We start from the raw sequence: 20,596 nt of genomic DNA on the forward strand, positions 1-20,596 counted from the left end.
TGGAAACAGAATGGCAGCACCTCATTGGTTCAGGCAGTCTACTTTTAATGAGAGAAGGCTGGAGAAGCAGCCAGTTAAGAAATTTTCCAACACAGGAGACAAAACAAGTTTAAGATACACTTGCAAAAAAAATAGAACTAGCAATCCTCGGCTAAATGGTCTATGGCAGAAGTTGTCAGGCAGGATCTGTGTTGGATTTTAAATTCCTCCATCCTGTGTTCATAGAAACCTAAAACTCGAAGGAATTGAAAGCTTTGGAATCAGTGAATATACAACTCTCCCAGAAGAGAATTCTTTTTCAGGCATCAAAGCTCAAAATTTTTTTTTCCTAAATAAAACTACTTTTTTCATTACAGGAAAAATTAATTGCGTACTATAGGCCAGTGGTCTTCATTTTAATTTTAGTGCAACTCACTATAGGGAATTTATTTACATGTTTTATAACAAAAAGTTGCATGAAATAATACCTTTAAAATACTCTTATTTTTCTTTTTGCAATGAATGCTGATTATATATTGACTAGACTGAGTTCATGATCTACTGATGGCTTACAACGCGTACTTTACAAATTGTTATAAATACATGCATTCATTCAATGTCACATTTTTATCTAGTGCACAAAGCGTAGAGACTGGTGAAACAGACAATACATTCACTAAAAGCACAATGAGGCTCTCATTGCCTTACCAGATGCAGAGGGAGTGTAGACTAGGGATTTCTTTTCTAGTGTGAGTCAGGCCACAGTTCTAGTCAGAGAAGGTAACTGACTAGATCTGTACATTGAAGGATTCTGACTGCAGTGTAGAGAAACAGTTTGGAAGGGCTGGGACAGGAGGAAGGGAAACCAGCTAGGGGCCTGGGGCAGTGGTTAAATGAGACATGATGGCCTCCACTGAGGGCGCATCAGTGGAGATGGTGAGAAGGATGCAGTAGAACTTGGTGATAGGTTGGGTGTCAGGGAGAGGTAAAAAAAAAGAGGCAATAATCTCTGGACTCTAGTTCAAGCTATTGAGTAGATGGTGATGCCAATTACTGAGGCATAATAACTTGGGGAGTAAACAGGCTGAGAAGAGCTGAGCTGATCATGACTTCAGCTTTGACATGTGGAGATTGATTGAGGTGCCAGGGAGACATCCAAGTGGTGATGTCTATTGCAGAGTTTGTTACATTTTGGAAATTTGAAAGAAGAGTCTGGGCCAGAAATACTTTGAGAGTCTTTAGTGCAGAGAATATGTAAAGTTAAGGAAGTAAATGAGATGCATGAATGTGAAAATCTTGCTTAGCAATTTTGCTAACAAGTCCAGAGAAACATATTTGTTTGGAATCATACTTTTTTGATTTTATGTATTTTTTTTAATAATAATTTTTATTTTTATATTCCCCATACAGTTGCAAACCCCCCTTTCTGATCCCAATCCCTCCCCTCCCGCCCCCCACCCCCCTGATTTTATGTATTTGGCTTTTTTTTTTCTTTTTTGGAATTTTTCTCTAACATCTCACATCACCCTTGGTATCATTTAGTCATACTCTCTTACAGTCTAGAATAAAACGCTTTATGCTATATTTTCATAAAACCTGCATTTGTTTATCTGAAAATTTTGTCACATTTTGACCCTTATTTCTTTTTCCTTTTTTCTTTTTTTTGTGGGACCCCGGCCGGTGGCCGGGGAACGAACCGGTGCTACAGAGGCTGCGGGCAGCCTCGCAGCCCAGCGCTCAACCGCTGCGCCACTGGGGGAGGCCCCTGACCCTTATTTCATAAAAACTAATGAAAAATAGAAAAATAGTAAAATAACTCAAAAATATAAAAAAGATGGAACAACAGAATGCTAAAAGTCTCAAACTTCTAAACTTATCAGGTTTTATCAACACACCTATTGATAATTGTGAAAGAAGACTTAATTAAAGGTGCTAGAAATATCACTAAATTCATATTAGAGAAGTAGAGTTTTCATTTATTCCTCACAGAATGTTCATCGTTCTAAAGGTATCTCAAATGAGTTTTTGAAGCTACAGCAATTAAATTGTGATGGCTGTAAGGGAACATCAAAGAACTCTTTTTATTTGAGTCCCAAAATTTCAAATTTAGTTTCTTGGAAACAATTTCTCAACAGCTAGGAATAACAAAGGTAAACTGTGGACTATAGGGAAAGGATTGCTTCACGCTTCCTGCATATTTTCAAATAAAAAATCTGCATATCAATGACTTTATTTTTGTTGTTACTGTTGCTTTGCTAAGGAAAATATGGCATATATAGACACCCCCTCTATTCTATTTTTTAAAAATCTAAGAAAATACAGTAAGATCTGCTCACTAAAGATATTGCTAGTTTGTTTAGTGTTGGTTTGGAAAATACAAGTTGTTTTTCTGTACAAAAAAAACAACATAATGGGAAGACTTAATGAAGGATTATCTGTGCAAAGAACTGGGACAAAAAACACAGGGAGACAGATGAAAATGTAACAAGATACTAATGTTTATTATCTGATTTACACTTAGCAGAGATAGGTGCACAAAGAGCTGTTCGACAAGGTCTAGTCCCAGATATTAAACACCAGTACTTCCCAGCTGTCCAGAGGGCACTTGATGCCACACCGAGGTGGCCGTGCTCTGTAGTGCACCCAATCAGTGTGGACACCTTGGGTTGCGCTGGGAGAAAAGGCTGCATGCATCTGACATCACAGGAGTGGACTATTAATCACTAAGCTCTAGCTCCTGATGTCAAAAGTCAATGTTAGTAATTACTAAGTACTGACTGTGTACTAGAATGTTCAGAAAAAATAACAAGCTTTGAATACTTTATAAAATACACCCTATACAGAGAATAGGCTCTTGTGAGCTGCCTCTAATTTCTTTTCTAAGCCAAAGTCTATCCGTGTCAAATCAAGGAAATATAGTACAAAACTTTTTTTTTTTTAAATGACTTCAACAGTGGTCATTAACTTTTCCCCAGAAGATCCACATCTAAGGCTATTTACATAAAATTTGGGTGACATAATTGAGAGCTTTTAATTCTAAGCTCAGGGAAGGTTTTGCTCCTACTAGGGAATAGAATCCTCAGAAAGGATACTCAGAAATACCTGAGGTATAATCACCGAGAACCTTTTTGAAAGAAAAGAAAAAAAAAAAGATGGAGTTTTCTGTACACACAATCGATACTCCAGAGAACAAGAAAACATGAACAGTATTAAAGCTTAACAGACAGATTGAGGAGGAGCTTGCTAGGCTCCTTACCACACGTTGCACATTAATTTGTTATAATAGTCTCAGGCTGTACCCAAAACGATTTTAGGTGGAAAAATTAAAAAACAGAAAATCCCAATTTCAAACCAGGATTCATCCAGGGACAAGCACGCACCACCATATGAGTATTGTGCTTCTGGTGTAATGTCAATGACCAAATTTTCAAAAACCTGTCTGGTTCTCTTTAATGAGACATGTTTATTTGGCTGTGAATACACCTTTGCCTTGCCTCCAAAGTGATCTAAATTTTAGCATTGATTATAAAAAAGTGCACTAATTATACAGAACACTCAAAAAGTCTAGCTTACTGTCCAGCGATTTGTGTAACACATAAATATGGCAATGCAGCACTTTATACTACTCTCTGGCCCTACATTTTCCTACTTTTAGTTATTTCCTAGAAAGTGGCAGTAGGAAGATTACTTTCTTAGAGAAAAATAAAAAACTTTAAGAATTGGCTAAAATAAGCACCCCAGCGATAATTTTTGAAGTAGAAACTCAGACAGTATTTTTTTCAAAATTAATTGGGATAGTTTGGAAATTTAACATCAGGGATTCTGATAATGCCCACTACATTCAGGATGCAACTGCTGGAATCCTTTCTGAGAGCATGTATGTGTAAGGCCTGCTAACCCCAGCATGACTGACTAAAGGGGTGAGCATACTTGTACTTCCTGTTTTTAAGAAATTTAGAAAAGTTTTATTTAGGTTCTAAAAAGCATGAAACTCACTCTCTTAGCATTGCATGCACATTGGCTTTTCTATCTTTAGAGCACATGGCTTTCCATGTAGGAGAGGCACCCCAAAGGGAGAGAGGATGGACTCTCCTCTAGCCTGGTATCAGGTGCACCAATGGAGACCCGAGGAACAAGATTCTCATGAAGAGTTCAGAAAACTGCCTTTCAGTTAAGTCAGAACAAAGGAGCAAAATGTTTGCAAAGTGAGCACCAAAAGGATCAAATAATATATATCCTATTTTCAAAAATAGTAAGTAGGCCCCTCCCCTATCTTCAGATAATGGCATTTCTACACTGCCCTACCTGGTAAAACCACGTCACCTGATGAAGAGCAGACCTTGATCAGCAACACTCAGAAAGCAGATTTGTTTCTTCCTAATTCACAGCCTTGTGTCACACAGTTGAACTCTGAAACTTAATCCCCAAGTTTCACTTTGTTTAAAAAAAGTCCCAGAGAAAAAGAAAAACGGCTTAACTCTTCCATTAAAAAGGTTATTCTCAAACTACACATATCAAAAAAAAGGCAGCCGTGTTTTAATTTACATTACAAAAACCCCACAATCTCAAAGCAAGCACCTGGGTTTTATTTTAGCTTATAATAATTTAATGTGCCTGAGAAATTTGTGCAAATACATGTATCTTTCATTAAAAATATGCATAGCACACATAGAGAAAAGCTTAGTTGTAACCAACTATCCTTACAATAAGTTCACACACATAAATACAATATTCCCTAATTCCTATTCATTGCACTTTCTGATTGGCTGGTTTTGTCTTCCAGCCTCCAAGGAAATTTGAATGCAATTACTTTCATACTCCTTGGCCACTGCACTTATCCCAGAAGAAATATTCTGAAAACAAGTTTCCTTGGTTCCAATTACTCATATTTTCTTTTTTAAAGTAAATTTCCATCATTTTCCATCCAAGTTTGTTTTTTTGGATGTCGTATAAAAATACAAATTTTAAGCATGAATGTTTATTAATTACAAGTACAAAAGGAATATGGGTAGTGTTTGGGTTCTCAGTGGTTTAAAGGCCTAAAAATAGCAAAAAGGGAGTTTCTATTCTACTCTTAAGAAAGGTAATGTTAACTCCTTGTTTGCTAATGCTGTAAGCATACCACTTGATGGACACAAAATTTAATCAGACAGGAACAGGACAAACATAAATGTCACCTCACGGTGGTCTCAGTAACACTGAGCTTCCTCTAGCGACCCTCCAGCACACCTTTCTACAGGCAACGGTGAAAGCAGTTCCTTCTCTCCCCAGCTCCTCCCTTGGGTTCCCCCTGCTTATGTTTACCGGATGCCAATGTGCAGCAAGTCCAGCATTTCTGGGATGTTTCAGTATTATTGAATTTATTTTCTAATCATTTTGAGACAAGAAAACCCAACTGAAGGAGTGTATTAAAACTTTTTTTCCTTTTCTGCCACTAACCACTCATGACCCGTTTCTCTCAAATTACCAGACGTCACCCCAATTCTGTTTCCGTCCTTCCACCTTCCCCTCCCCACGTTCACGGCCCTTCTGCGACATCCCTGTTCTCTCCATCAGACCAGACTACCTGTAGTGGTGCAAAGCTAGCCTTCATGTGCCAACTGGTACAAGAGGTCAGGGAACTGAACCTGAGCTGAACCTCAGTCCTCCTTCAGGATATCCATTTTGGGGGAGGAAGTGCAAACTGGGGTGTTAAAGCTACCCATCATTACTGGAAGACTCTGATTCCTCCTCAGTCCACTCAATAAATTGCTACCTGAATTTAAATAAACAGCAGAGTCTGGTCTTCGAAGACCAATTTCTGCCTCTTGGCTTCTTCCATTTTCCTGGGCATCAGGAGTCTTGATCGCTCTAGCTATCCCCAGTCTCTTCAGTCTCTCCACCAAGTTCATCTTTAACTGGCCAACATCAGGAGGGGCCCGGGAAGGCCTTAAGCCATACATCTCCTGGAGGAATGTTTCAGCTGGTCGAGAGGCCAAAAAATTTTCAGATGTATGTACTCGAGGCTCAAAGGGCAAAGGAGAGGGGCAAGGTGAGTGAGATGGTGAATTTGGTGGTGTGGAAGGGATAGCTAGGGATTTAGGGAAAGGCTGTAGCAGGGGGGTCTCTGAAACCGGGCTGTGGTACACTTTAGCAGAGATGCCTCGCTCTTGCAGAAGTCTGGCCAAGCTCATAGTGCTGCTGAAGGTTATGGTGGAATCTCGTCGGTTGGTGATGGATTCGCCGATGCTGAGTCTATAGGACATGGCAGGAGAATTCACCGCTGTGTTTGATGAACTGCTACCACTACTTCCACAGGATAATGAAGGAAACCCAGAGCTTCAAAAAAAAAAAGGGGGTGGGAAGAAGGTTAGAAGGTTTAAGAATAAAATATTATCTGCAAGTCAGCATTTGCAGTAATTACAGTGGTTATCTGTTATTCTTAGAAATTTAAAGATTAAAGGTAACCTTTAACATCTTTATATTATTATTATTTAATTAATATATTTATTTCTTAAAGTGACAACAATCTATGAGTAAACAATCCTTCAACTTTTTAGAAAACAAAATCTTTCATTATTAAGCTTAAGATGCTCTTCTAAGGAAATGGAGACAGAATGGAAAGGGTACTTTAATCAATTTTTTCCCATTGAGCAAATGTTACCAGTATTTCACAGGCAAACTTTTACTTTAACACAAAATACTCAGTCTATCAAGATATGAAGATTTTTAAAGATTAAGAATATAAGGAGAATTTTTAAGATTAATAAACTTTCTAAAGTACTTACATGAAAGAAGCAAAATTCAAACAAGTTTGATCCCTTGCTTAAACCAGTATATATACTATGCACCCAGTCTCCCACCTCCTGCCCCTTCTTTATGGTAATCAATCAATCATCAATCAGACATCAATTATGAATACACAATGAAGCTTCAAACTGCCCAGACTCTCTTACCTGGGGGTAACCTGAGTGATATCGGAAGGATGTAATATCCTACAGGTGGTGAAGGTGAATGTCGAGTTTGTGCATGACAGACACTTTCCTGGGTTTGAGGTTGCAACTGAAGTAGAGATGTTTAGGGAATCAAACACAAAATTGAAAGACTAGGTTAATAATGTATTAACCTAAAAATGTATTATTTATTAATAGATCAACTATCAAATGTCTTTTACACAAAACCCCTCAAATCTGGAAGTGAAATATATACATCAACATTGCTTAGTATTGCTGTTTAGTATTTGGTTGACATCTCCAATACCTTCAAACTGTAAATCAAAGGGCTTAAAAACAGCTTAGAAGCAAGAGAAAAACACATTTTGAAAACATATATTTAAAAAACCAGAAAACAAGACCTATTCATCCAAAAAACAAAACAAACAAATAAGAAGATAGTCAAACTACCTATACCAGTGGTTCTCAAAATAAGGTTCCCGACCTTTGTCAGAATCTGCAGGTCAAAACTACATTCATAACAATACTAAGGCTCTATCTTGTCTCTTATCTAGGCTGGCATTTACAGTGCTGGTACAGAAGCAATGGTGGTAAAATTGCAGACTTCCCAGCACAATTTAAGGCAATGGCACCAAGTTGTACCAGCATTCTTCACTGCTGTCCACTCATAGTGTTTGCTTTTTTTTAAAAAAGCTTAATTCATGTAACAATGTCTTCAATGAGGCAGTAAAAAAAAAAAAAATCACTAAATTTTGACCTTTGAATTTTTTTTTAAAGATTTATTTATTTATGCATATAAGAACTGGGGTACAGGCTAGAGTTTGGGGGGCGGGTGACAGCATGCACCAGAGACAGAGTGGGGAACAGAATGGGCAGACCGACTAAAATATACTGCTGAGGGGAGCAGTGGGAGAACCTGATAGTTTCCTAATACTTAAGGACTTTTCTGATGCAACAGGTGGTGATATTGATGTGATTTTAAAGTTACATAGTAAAGTGTGTCACTATTTGGAAGACTTTTATAACTCAATGAGCCAATATTTCTCAAGCAACCAGTGCATGATGGACAAAATCATAGGTAGATAATAGATGTATTCAAATTATGAGATAGATTTTAACGTAAAAAAATATGAAAAGTTCATTGATAATTTTTCAGATTCCACATTCCTGAAGCCTTCAAGAAACTATCAGTTATCAAATTTTAGTGCAATATCAAAGAACAGCCACAAATATCTGAAGAGGCTTTTAAAATACTTTCTCCTCTCCTAACTACATTATCTATGTGAGGCTGCATTTTCTTTATACTCCTCAACTAAAACATCATCTCACAAAGACTAAACATAGAAGCTGATACAAGAACCCAGCTATCTTCTTTAAGCCATAAATTAGACTCCTAAAAAATCATGAAACACTATTTTTCTCATGAATTAAACATTATTCCTTAACGTGCAATTATTTTTAAATGAGCTAATATTTTTTAAGATTTCTGTTGTGGGCCTCATTGGTGGCTCAAGGGGATAAGTCTCAGCACTATCAAGCTATCACCAGCCACTGCAGCATGAGTTTGCTGGGCCAGGGAGCTAACCCACATGGTGCAGCAGAACTCTCCTGTCTCACCCGCTGCTCCCCTCAGCAGTGTATTTCAGTAGATCTGCCTGCTCTGCTCCCCACTCTGTCTCTGTGAATCCTCTTACTCCCCACATCTCTGGCCTACACCCCAGTTCTTTTATGCATAAATACATAAAAATAAATCGTAAAAAAAATTCTGTTGTGATTTCTAATATGGTAACTATTGATAGAATCAATATGTACAAGCACTCGGGAATTCTCAATGATTTTTAAGAGTGTAAAGAGATCCTGAGCCAAAAAGGTTTACAAAGTACTGACTGATCTCTCACTCTGCCACTCTATTTACACAGGCCAACTAAGATAAAATGGAGAGAACTAAAAAGATCACTAATGTCACAGATTTTCATTACCTGATATTTAAGACTGAGTACATTCCAGTGAGATTTAAGTAGAGGTAGTCAGCTGAGAATGTATTAAGTTAGAATGCCAAGTACCACTGGTTACTAGACTATATTCAACCAAGCACTCTTCTCACCTGTTACTGGCCCACCTGCTGAAGTCATGGGTGGTAGGAAGATTCCTGTCACTGGCTTAGGTGGTTTCTGTTCCACTTCAAGAGGCTTTTGAACCTGAAAAGTGATACCTTCCTCATCATCCTCTTCTAAATCTGAGAGGTGATAAATGGCATCTTTGGGCAACTGGGTGAAGCCTTTTGTGATGACACCGGGTCGTGGATCAAGAATGGTTCCTAAATGAGGTTGAGCAAGCTGCTGCCAGTGGTGCAGAGTCTGTGAACCTGAATACACAAGACCAAAAAAAAGGGGGGAGGTGAGGGAGACACAGAGTTAACAGAAGTTAAAATTGTATGTAAGCAAGTAATGATGTTAATAAAACTACTTATGTGGTTTTAATAATTTGGAAAAATTTGCAAGTTAAAGTTCTCTGTGAAAGACTGACAATATGCTGAAGGTATGAATAATCATGTTTCTATCAATATTTCAAAAGTTAATTTTAAAAAGAACATATAAAGCAGGGGTGAAAAACCAAGACAATAATCTTAAAAGGAAGTTGGATGCTGAGGCTGAGAAGGAAGAGATGTATCTCACAGATGAGGCTGTATTTTGTTATGAATGCTGAAATCAAAGTTTTGCCAGAGAGCCTCCCCTGGTGGTGCAGTGGTTGAGCGCTGGGCTGCGAAGGTGTCTGCAGCCTCTGCAGTGCCAGTTTGATCCCTGGCCGCCGGTGAGGGTCCCACATGGCACAGCAGACCTCTCCTGCCATGCCCGCTGCTCCCCTCAGCAGTGTATTTCAGTCTGTCTGCCTGTTCTGTTCCCGACTCTGTCTCTGTTGAATCCTCTCACCCTCCTGCACATCTGGCCTGTGCCCCAGTTCTTGTATGCATGAATAAATAAATCTTTAAAAAAAAAAAGAGAGAGAGAAGGTTCTCTTGCTCCCTCTCATCCATCTATCTATTTATCTCTCTATCTAGCTACCTATCTCTCGATCTAAATCAGTAAAAGAAACTGACAGTTGCTAACTTGGAGATGGCAAATCTCTTCACTCATTTCTCACAAAGTAGTACAATGCACTGTTACCCAATGAGATTTAGGAATAATAAAGATACCATTTTTGTACACACTGCTGTTATAATACAAATCTCAATTCCAGGGGAAGGAAAGACCAATAAACATGATGGTTAAAAAATGGTCCATACTGATTTATTACCTTCAAGGGGCTTGACAATTTGCAATTTTTCAGGCATAAAACCTCGAAGGCAACTAGCACTGCTGAGGTCTGTGATCTCCGACTGATCGGTGCAGAGAGAGGCAAGGCTCCCTGGAGGGGTGCTACCATCACCAACCCCATCTTTCTGGTTAGCCAGAACTTGGATCTTGCGCTCCCATTCTTCAGCAAAGAACTGTTTCTCACTTAAGTAGTTCTGTCGCCGCAAACTAAGGCGATGCAGTGCTGTAGCCAAATCACTATCTCCACAGGGTCCTGGCTGATCCAACTTCTGAGTATTCCTAAGGGAAAATCACATTCACTGCAGTCAGTGAAATGTCTGTTAAGTTCATAAGCACACTCTAGACCTGAACCTTCTACAATGGTGAATGTTCAAGAGACTGATACTAAAAACATAGTATTTCTTCTTAGTTATCTGGAATACAGAAACTGTGAAATTAAATCAAAACAACTAATATTAGATATATGTGTGTGTGTGTGTATAACTTTTACAGGTTATTTCAAACCACTTCAGATAGGCAAAAATATACTTTATTATTGTTATTTATTAACTTTTCTACTTTACTTAATTTAAAAAACTACTTGGGCCTCCCTGGTGGTGCAAGATGTTAAGCACCATATGATGAAGCAATCTGCAGCCTCTGCAGCACGAGTTCAATCCCCGGCTGGCCAGAGAGAAACCTACATGGTGAAGCAGTCCTCTCCTGTCTCGCCTGCCGCTCCCCTCAGCAGTGTATTTCAGTTAGTCTGCCTGTTCTGCTCCCCACTCTCTCTGGTGAATCCTCTCACCTCCCATATCTCTGGCCTGTATCCAGGCTTTGTAGGCATAAGTAAATAAATCTTTAAAAAATAAATAAAAAAAAAACCCCTACAGATATGACCATCTATTAATTCAGTTTTGGCAGTCAAAAAAGTATTATATTTCACTGAATCTATAATGTCAGTGATGTAAGAGATACTATTATTTTATGTACTGCTAAGAAAAAACACACCCACTAAACGATGACAAACCATTAGCTAACAATTTCAAAAAATAAAATGTGAAAAAAATTGTTTTGAGTCATAGTCCTCTATGAATATCGCAGAGCATTAAAAATAAAACAAGATTTAAATACTGCATTTTCATAATTATGTAATATATATTTTTTCACTTTTCAATATTAAAAAAATTGGGGATATAGTTAATATAAAAGGAAGAGTAGCAAATTGAACTGTAGTTGACCTCGGCTGTTGGCCATATTTTCTCCTAAGGTAAATGAATGCAGGAGGTAGTACTGAAACATAAAGCTACCATGGTGCAGCACATGCCCACTACAGGCTAGATAATTCAACCAGGGCAATGGATTTCTGTACTAGTAAAGACTTCTCTCAGGTGCCAAACATACAAGCTATTTTAAATAGACTGAGTCAATACATTTTTTCAAAGTCTTTTATGAAATTGATTATCTGTCTTAAATAATAATTAAATTTAGGGCATCATTACTGAAAGAAAACTGAAAACAGCTCCAGAACTTTCCTAGGATAGCAGAGAGCTCAACTCAAATGCTGGATTTGAATATATGAACCTGGTATGTTGATGTCACAGGAACCTTACCCTGGAACCTCCTCTGAGCTGCTCCCTGGATTCAGAAGTGTTTTGTCCTCTGCTTGTTCTAACTCAGACTTAAAAGGTTTGGCTGTCATGATGACACTTGAACGGTTGGAACCTGGAATGGGTAGCAGAGCTGGGAACACGACAGAGCGGCCCCGTGTATCATTGGCGACCTTGACAGTATCAAATACCCGTTTCTGCTGGGCTCTGTCAAAAAAGAAGTGTTCATTGTTGCATGACTTAGCTCTGGAGTGCTTTAGAAAAGAGACATGTATTACGGTTTACTAAAAATAAAGGCACCCTGAATAGCTGCTAAGTTTGGAGAAATCACTAGCAAGTAAACTTGAGAATAAAAGCACACTTTTACAAAAGGGAGTACTAGTAAGTAAATTTACTACTGAATCTCACAATATCTATCACTTTGGATGGTGACTTCTTTTTCATTCTCCCCCACCCCACCTCCCGACTGCAGGAACAACAAATGTGATTTGTACTTACTTTTGCTTAAAGAATGAAGATTCCTCATCCAAACTCAACTCTTTACGCATGGTCCCCTCAATTTCAGCTGCCAGAGATTCCTAAGAAAAAAAAGAGTCTGAAATGCCTACAGTGATTAAGAGACTGGAACTATTACTTCTAAGTAAGGATGAAGGAATTTTCCATGATATATTTTACAGGAAAGCAGTGGGAAAAAGCAGTCTGATAAAGAGAAAATGTTACATATGCAGACACATAAAATGAAAAGGTCTGAAAAGCTATAAACCAAGATGTTAATGATGACTCTGTAGGGTCAGGATTTGATGGTATGTAATAATTTCTTTTTGTTTCTCTGTAGATTCTAACTTTTCTGTAATTATTTCTTGAGAGGGCCTGGAAGCAATGATATTCTAATGACAGTTAATATACTTAGCACCTGATCATGTATTCTAAATACTATTTTTCATTAAAAGGAACCAGAGATCCCGGAAAAATGGTTGATTCACGGGCTGGGACTGGGAAAAGGCAGAATGAGGTTGAAGGAGATCCCACTGACCATACCTAGGACAAGTTGAGTATCAAAATAAAAAGTAGGAATAATGGATTCTAATCCATTAACTAAAATAGGTATCCATGAATCCACACTCGACTAATGAACAAATGGCAAATGAACTAATTAATAAATGTGACCAAAAACCCTAACTTACACAAAAAATGACAATAAATGCTGGGAAATGACTGAATTAGAGAGATCAGCATTTGGTAACTATAATAGTAATAACTGAGAAAGATAAGATTATACTTTTTTAGATTTGTGTTGATGGGATTATACTCTAACTGGAGTTAAATATACCAAGAAACAATTGTAGATCTATTAAAAGAGGTTTTAATTATTCAGAGCAATATTTGAATAAGTGGCATGTGGGAGGCCTACGATAAGGATGACCCAAATTTAAGTGGCTCTGCAGCACACAGGCGTAATCCCAATTTCCTGAGAGTTCATCTTATGTAATACAACAAATATGGATGGTCATCTGTTAGAAGGCTGTGATAAATGAGAATTAAAGTAGATGCAGATTAAAGCCTAACTCAATAACTGAATTCCAGAAACAAGGACAAATGGATTATGTCTTCTCAAGGTGCTTTACACCATCAGTAATAAAATCTACTCTTTAACAACTTTCCTTAAATACACAGCCTCTTTCTCATTTCCTTACCCCAGACTGGGAGAAGTAAAGATGAGCAGCTGGGCCAGATCTACTACGAAGTTCCTTTATTTCTTCTTGGGATTCATGTAACATTCCCAGACACTCCATATTCCTGTCTTGTAACTCATGCAGCTGGAAGAAATGACATATTCTACTACATTCTCAAAATAACAATGGGGGTAAAAACCCCATTGGAATAAGTATCGATTATAGCCATAGGGCTAGCTAACTTTATGCATATAATTTCAATACAAAGACTCTGAAACAAACTAGGCAAGGGAATATATTTGAAGTTGCAAGAATTAGGGAATGTCTTGGCCAGAATCATATGTAAGTAAGATTTTCCTAAGAATCTGAATGTAGCTGAGATAATCCTATTTTCAATTAATATTTAATACTTCATGTCCTTAAAAAAACTTATAGAGGAAGTGTAATAGCTATGGTTAAGTTAGGTTTAGCACAATGTTATATATACCACATCCTTGAATAATGCTGTTTCTCTTATCACTCAAGGTTGTTTCATTATAACTTTGATGAGAAAACAGAAATCCTGGCTGACTTTGACAAACAAATCATTGACCTGGCTTAATTATAGTTATGTGTGTATATACATATATTTTAAACATCTCTTAAGTCTGTACATGACATGATCAAATCTACAAAGCATTGCACATGGTATGCCAGGGTGCTCAATCATACCAAATAACTAGTTTCTTCTCACTTATTTCACAATCTTCTCGATAGTCAAGACACACAAGCATGGTAAAAGAGCACATAATTATTAGAATGTATTTTAACTTCAAAAATATTCTAGTTTACTGAAATATTTGAAAACATTTTCTAACGTCAAATTTTATAATCTAATTGCTGGTTCTTTAAAAAATATTGTAGAAACTACATACTGGTTATTTTGTTCATTTTCCCTATTTGTGTTTGACCATTTTCTTTTCTCCATGAGCTCTTTTATTTTAGTTCTTGAATGACTATTTGAAATTTCACCTCTTACACGAAGACTTCAAATTTTTAGCACAGTACCCCAGACAGGAAGTCATGTCTGTATAAATATCTGAAGTCATTCCTAATGGCTACCATGCAATAAACTATAAGAAAGAAGTGGAAAACAAACAAGTGTGGTATATGAACAGGATCATCAGCATCACCGGACTGAGGTACAGATTGCCCTCACTCTAGATCTACTCGATTAGAAGCTTCTGGGGCTGGCTGCCTGGGAACCTATATTTAAAACTCACTCTCCCAGGTGATTCTTATGCATGCTAATTTATATTGAATAAATAGAATTTAAATCATAGAAAGTGAGATTTTTTGCTATTTCCCCTGACCTGCAAAAACATCAATTGTTAAAAATATTCTTATTTTAAAACTATTGGGTCTACAAAAGTAAACTGATAGAAGGGTCACATATTCCTACAAGAATCTTAAAACAGTGAAATTCTTTTTCCTAGAAATCTAGAAGGATATTGGCAATTATTACTTTTAGAGACAGAATTATTTATTTAAAATATGGTACACTTCACAAATTTGCATGTCATCCTTGTGCAGGGGACATACTAATATTCTCTATCAGCCCAATTTTAATTATCTGTGCTGCTGAAGTGAGCACAAAACACACTTTTTAAAATGCTTTCATTCTTAGGCTCATAATTTTGTCTTAATCTTCTGTTGTTATTGTTGTTTTAAATCTGGCAGTACCCTTTAATAATTCTTATTCATGAAAATGAAAGAAACTCCCTCCCATAGTGCAGAAGATAAAGATTTCCTTACTTCCATTGTTAGTTGTCTTTGGGCATCTTTGGAAGCTTGTAGGTGAAGCCTCAGTTCTTCTTTCTCAATCACATGCTAGCAAAATAGTTAAAGAGACACATGAAGCTATCCCATAAAACAAACATCTCTTTTTTTTAAGAGTTTCTCTGAAGGATATAGTGTAAACACTTATAAAATGCTAATTTTTCAAAGGTTAAATAAGATAATAAATGGGCAGAATACAAAAATCATCAGGGTGTTCACAGGACAATGAACATGAGTCAATTCATACCACAACTTTCTGGAGAAAATCTAACCTCATGGTAAGGAGGGAAATAGTGACCTGAAAGTAGTTACAAACGATACTTCGTAACTGGGAGGAGACTAAAACAATAATCAGATTAAAGCACTTCATAAGGGCAGGAAGCCTGTTTATTTTGTTTAATGTACTTTAGCACTTAGCAGGTCAGTGCTTAACAAGCATCTGTTGAATGAAAGAATGAACCTACTTCTTTAAGTTTGTGTTGAAGATCTACAATCTGAGACAGGAGAGAGGAAATCTCTTCCTGGTATCGAATCAGTTCATCACTCTTCCCGGACAATTCTTCAGTCATTTTGGACATCTGCGCATTCGTTTCACCTTGGAAACAAACAATCAAACAAACAAAAAAAAACTGATGCAAATGTAGGGTGCAAGTATGGATTGAGTCAAATCCTGTTTTGTGACAAGAAATGAACTATCACAAATAGGTTTTTCTTTTAAATAAACTTGAAAAGGCTCCAAATTAATAGAAGACGTTGAAGTGAAAAAGAAAGGACTTGTAAAGGCAAGTAAGTTAAAAGGTTTTGCTTCACTCTTTTTCCGTATCAATGACAAGTCATCATTTAAGAATTCTGTCACTTATCAGTTTTCTGACTTTGGCAAATCAGATTCTCTACAGACTATTTCCTCATCAACAAAATAAGAGGTTTGGTTCCTTTTACTCTGACAGGTGGCAATTTATAGAAACATATCTTTATTTAGATGATGATGACAATTTGAAACAAATATATTTCTTAAGAGTACATACAGTATTTTATTTAGGGTTGTGGGCTCAGTGTTATACTCCACAATTTTCAGTGACTATTTAAAACTGTTTCTTGAGATGCTTCTATTTTAAATAATTTAATTTCTGAGTTGGAGATATTAAACCAAAGAATTATCCAAAAGCTACAAAACAGAATACGTTAGTACTTACGGAGTTCCTTAACACAGTCATGGACAAGTTGTTGTTCCTTCTCTTCATAGGTAATAGTTTCAGTCTTTATGTGACAAGCCTTTAAGAAAAAAAAAAAAATCAGTTGGCGATAACATCTAATAATTTTACAGTATTAACTAAACTCCCCCACTCCCACCCCCCCAAAAAAAACCCTTTAATTATCATTTTAAAGCTCAGCACTTACAAAGGGGAGAAAAACTACATAGCTTTACCTACCATAAAATAAAGGTATGGAAAAGGACATGACACCCATCTCCCCTTCATTCCTCTAGGGGTGTTTGGCATGCCTGCTCATCCTCCAGGCCCCTTCCTTTCACCATATAACTCCACCTGGTTAGTTCCTAGCCTCAGCTAAAATGTTACTTGTGTAAGTAGGAGTTCTTTGATTCCCCTCCACCACACAAGCGCACAGGATCTAGTAATTATCAGACACAGCCCTTACCACAGCTGTAACTTACCCAGTTATCTGCGTAAACTCCTCAAGATCAATATTCTATGCTGTGGATTTCTCTATTTCACCTGTCAACTGCCCATTATCCACTTTTCAGAGGGATCTAAGTAACAATGAATATATGTGCCTTTGCTGTCACTCCCCAACTCCATACCCTGACTGGAATTCAAAAGCAAATCCTTAGTTATGTCACATTTTACCTCAATAACACCTGAACCTAATCTTTCAGTTTTTTAAATAAAGGAAAGTGGGAAATAAATTCAAAGTACCTTGGATCGAAGAGCCATATTTTCTTCTTCCAGTTCCTTGAGCTTTTCTTGCAGCATGTCCAACTGCAGCAAACCTTGAGATAAACTGAAGGATTCATTGAACCGAAGAGGGGTAGAACAGCTGGAATCAGTTTCACTTTCTTCTGAAGCAATGGAGACAATTCGAAGTAACTCATCTTTCTTGGATAGTTCATGCTGCAGTTGATTAACCTGCACAAAAAAGGTACTCAATTTACAAGATATTCTTCATTTTGCAGGGTTTATATGAAACATAGCTTCTAATTAATGAAGCAATTGTTTCTCACCAAAAAACAAAGTAATAAAACCAACTGCTACATTTTGCTGACTGAAGTAGCAAGTGCTGAAACGAGATTAACACACTTCAGATACTTCCTTAAACTATAATTTCAGAGCATTAACTCAACAAATAACAGCTTTTTCTATACTAGGAGAGAAGAGAAACCCAGTTTCACAGTCTATGTAAAAGAAACATAGGAAGAATGTTCATATAAGATAATGATACATTCACAGATGAAAACAAAAGTGAAGAATCTTCAAAGTATCAGAACAGACTTTTACTTCAAATGCTCATCCTAAAGGTTTGTACTTTTAAGCTATAAAAGTCTACAACACTTGCCAAGGTCAGTCAAAACTATTCCCAAGAGGGAATAAATATTTTTATCATAAAGTCTCAAATGCTATTAAGCATAAGCATATTTTTAAAATATATATGGAACTAGGTAATAACAAATAACAATAGAAAATTTGAAATTAAACCATTCAAGTTAATAATAAAGGAGTTCCCACTAAACACAATTATTACTGTGGAGTAAACATATTTTCAAAAATTTCCTTTTCTCTTTTTGTTGGTTTTTGCATAAAGATATTTCACTTAGGTATCTATTACATGGGGATAATTTTTTTTTTAAAGATTTATTTATTTACGCATACAAGAGCTGGGGTATAGGCCAGAGGCATGTGGGGTGAGAGGATTCACCAGAAACAGAATGGGGAACAGAACAGGCAGATTGACCAAAGTACACTGCTGAGGGGAGCAGCAGGCGAGTCAGGAGAGGTCTGCTGCGCCATGTGGGTTGCTCCCTGGCTGGTCGGAGCTGAGGATAGCTTCATAGGTTGCGTCTTAACCCTTGTGCCACCAGGGAGGCCCCCATGGGGATAAATTTTTAAGAATTTAAAATATCATACACAAAATCTACACAAAAGCATGAGGATAAAATGTTCAGACTCTATGCAGGTACCGAATATAGGGTTTTGTACTGACAAAGGTGGGGCCACTTAAGCATTCCTCTGTACAATATCATTTCATTTCTCTACTGGTTAGTTCAAATGTTACCAACAAGGTCAACATGTACTGGTGTTATATACCTATCTATTGTCACCACTTCAAGGACATCAAAGAAAATAACTTACCATTGCTCAAGACCTAGTTATTCATCCTGTAATACTTGACCAAAGACTTACTTGATCAAAGGCTTGTCCCAATTGCTCCTCCAGGGCCTCATTCTGCTCAGACAAGACATGGTTCCGCTTTAAGAGTGCTTGTCCAATTCGAGCAGCTAGCTCCAGATCCCGATCCCTCTGTTAAAATATCAGACATACCTTTTCTTAAATATAAACAAAATTAAATGGTAGTTTAGAAATTCTGTAGTCAAAAGCAGTATCCTAAAATGCACCAAAATCTTTTTTAATGCCCAGATACCATAAATGAACACAGAGCATAATACACAGGCAGTAATTAATAAATGCTGGTCAAATGAATGACCACCATGGCTATAAATGCATGAGGGCATCTCTTTTTTTTATATCAATGAGATTTATTCATCACTCTATTGATTAGGATCCAATAACCCAATCTTTTTTACTTACAACTTTGGGGAGTCAGAAAATCAATGTAGTCTTTATAATGAGGACAGGGCCCACCACACAATAAATGTGCAACTAATATTTGTTGACTGCATTTACCTATTAAGCAGAGTAATAATTTAGTATAAAGTATTTAGGATACAGGGATCACATAGGTATGCTAAAAAGTTCCAATTAGGGCAAAGCTTAAGTGCATTCAGAGGTAGAAATTCAGAGGAAAGCACAGTAAGAAGCCCTATTGTCAAATGGTGCAAGAATGATAATGTGAAATAAAATAGGGAGAAAAAATATAAATTTTGGATTTATAGGATTCTACTTAGAGTACAAGAGGAATTCTTGTTGGTGGTAGTATGTAGGAAGGTCTACAGAAAAGTCAAGCAAGGCAAAAGTTACTCTTTCTGGGTAGAAGGGGATAGTAAGGGCCAAGGAATCCCTTTACATGGTGGTCCAAGGCTTATATTCTGTAGGATGGAAAATTGTCAATATATATCTGCCTTATGAGAGTATGGGTACCACTTACATTAGTCAATATAAACAAAATTAAGCTTCTACCCTTTTGCTCTATAGTACATAAAAACATATGAATGGATTTTCAATATAGACTTAGTGGCAAAAACAGAATCATTCCAGGGAGCTGAAGTGGGGGGAAGGGTACTTCAAAGTGAAGATCAGTCTTTCATTAAGATCAACTTAAACTGAAGTAACTAGAGAGATCTCTATGACTGCCAATTATAAGAGATACACTATACATCTAAACGTCATGGATAACAGCCTAAACTGAAAGCAAACAATTGCAGGTGTTGATCTGTAAAGGAGTGTTTCTTGAATGGACAGCTCTGCTCCAGAGTAACAGCAAGGATTTATTACTAAATAATAGTTTTTAAAGATTATTTTTCTACAACAGGGAGGCCAGCAAGCACCACTATAACATCATCCACAACAACAAAAATTAAACCATCTTCAACTTTATAACACTAAAACTTCAAGAATTGTTCTGTTTTGGAATGCTAGTCTATATGCCAGTTGTAACAACCTATTTAAAATGACTCAGAGTAAAGACATCATCAATTTTCATTTGATGAATAATTTGATAGATTCCAAATGATCTTCAGATTTCAGCTTTTTGTACTGGAGAAAGCAAAATTATATTCCTACCTCTGCAAGGAGATGTGTAACCATGTCGATGTCATTGTAAGTTTTGGTCATCTGCTCCACCCTGTCTGTGCCTAGAACTAAGGCAGTTAAAAACAACACTTTAGAAGTTTTAGAAGTAATAGGAAGTCTTAAATATGCATAAGATCTGAAAGATAACAAACCCAGTCTTTTACAAAGAGCCATCCAGGAGAATAAAAATATGGTTAAAAAAAAAAAAAAAGGAAAGAAATGTTTCATGCATTAGAGACTCAGGAAACAGACCAATTATTATAAACAAAATGTGCATCATACAACCGATAAGAAACTATCAACTGATCA

At 36.9% G+C, this 20,596-nt stretch overlaps 1 protein-coding gene and 1 non-coding gene across 3 annotated transcripts in view; both read right to left on the reverse strand.

Annotated features, from left to right (window-relative positions):
• Positions 1 to 2,278: 2,278 nt before the first annotated feature.
• Positions 2,279 to 20,596, reverse strand: part of TRAK2 (trafficking kinesin protein 2) — a 48,814-nt gene continuing 30,496 nt past the window's right edge. For both annotated transcript variants that reach the window (XM_037523837.2, XM_054699991.1), the window contains 13 exons: positions 20,279 to 20,355; positions 18,722 to 18,838; positions 17,240 to 17,449; positions 16,499 to 16,577; positions 15,770 to 15,900; positions 15,282 to 15,356; positions 13,509 to 13,631; positions 12,313 to 12,392; positions 11,818 to 12,021; positions 10,206 to 10,504; positions 9,016 to 9,276; positions 6,915 to 7,020; positions 2,279 to 6,297 (listed from right to left, as the gene is read on the reverse strand). In XM_037523837.2, the coding sequence (XP_037379734.1) occupies positions 5,619 to 6,297; positions 6,915 to 7,020; positions 9,016 to 9,276; positions 10,206 to 10,504; positions 11,818 to 12,021; positions 12,313 to 12,392; positions 13,509 to 13,631; positions 15,282 to 15,356; positions 15,770 to 15,900; positions 16,499 to 16,577; positions 17,240 to 17,449; positions 18,722 to 18,838; positions 20,279 to 20,355 (2,441 nt within the window). In that variant the 3' untranslated portion in view covers positions 2,279 to 5,618. The remainder of the gene's footprint in view (positions 6,298 to 6,914; positions 7,021 to 9,015; positions 9,277 to 10,205; positions 10,505 to 11,817; positions 12,022 to 12,312; positions 12,393 to 13,508; positions 13,632 to 15,281; positions 15,357 to 15,769; positions 15,901 to 16,498; positions 16,578 to 17,239; positions 17,450 to 18,721; positions 18,839 to 20,278; positions 20,356 to 20,596) is intronic.
• On the reverse strand, positions 15,015 to 15,120 carry LOC119256401 (U6 spliceosomal RNA). The gene has a single exon (XR_005127741.1). It is a non-coding gene; the product is annotated as a U6 spliceosomal RNA (small nuclear RNA).

The sequence above is a fragment of the Talpa occidentalis genome, unplaced genomic scaffold (genome assembly GCF_014898055.3).
Source record: "Talpa occidentalis isolate TD23 unplaced genomic scaffold, MPIMG_talOcc4v2.1 talOcc4.3, whole genome shotgun sequence".
NCBI lineage: Eukaryota > Metazoa > Chordata > Mammalia > Eulipotyphla > Talpidae > Talpa > Talpa occidentalis.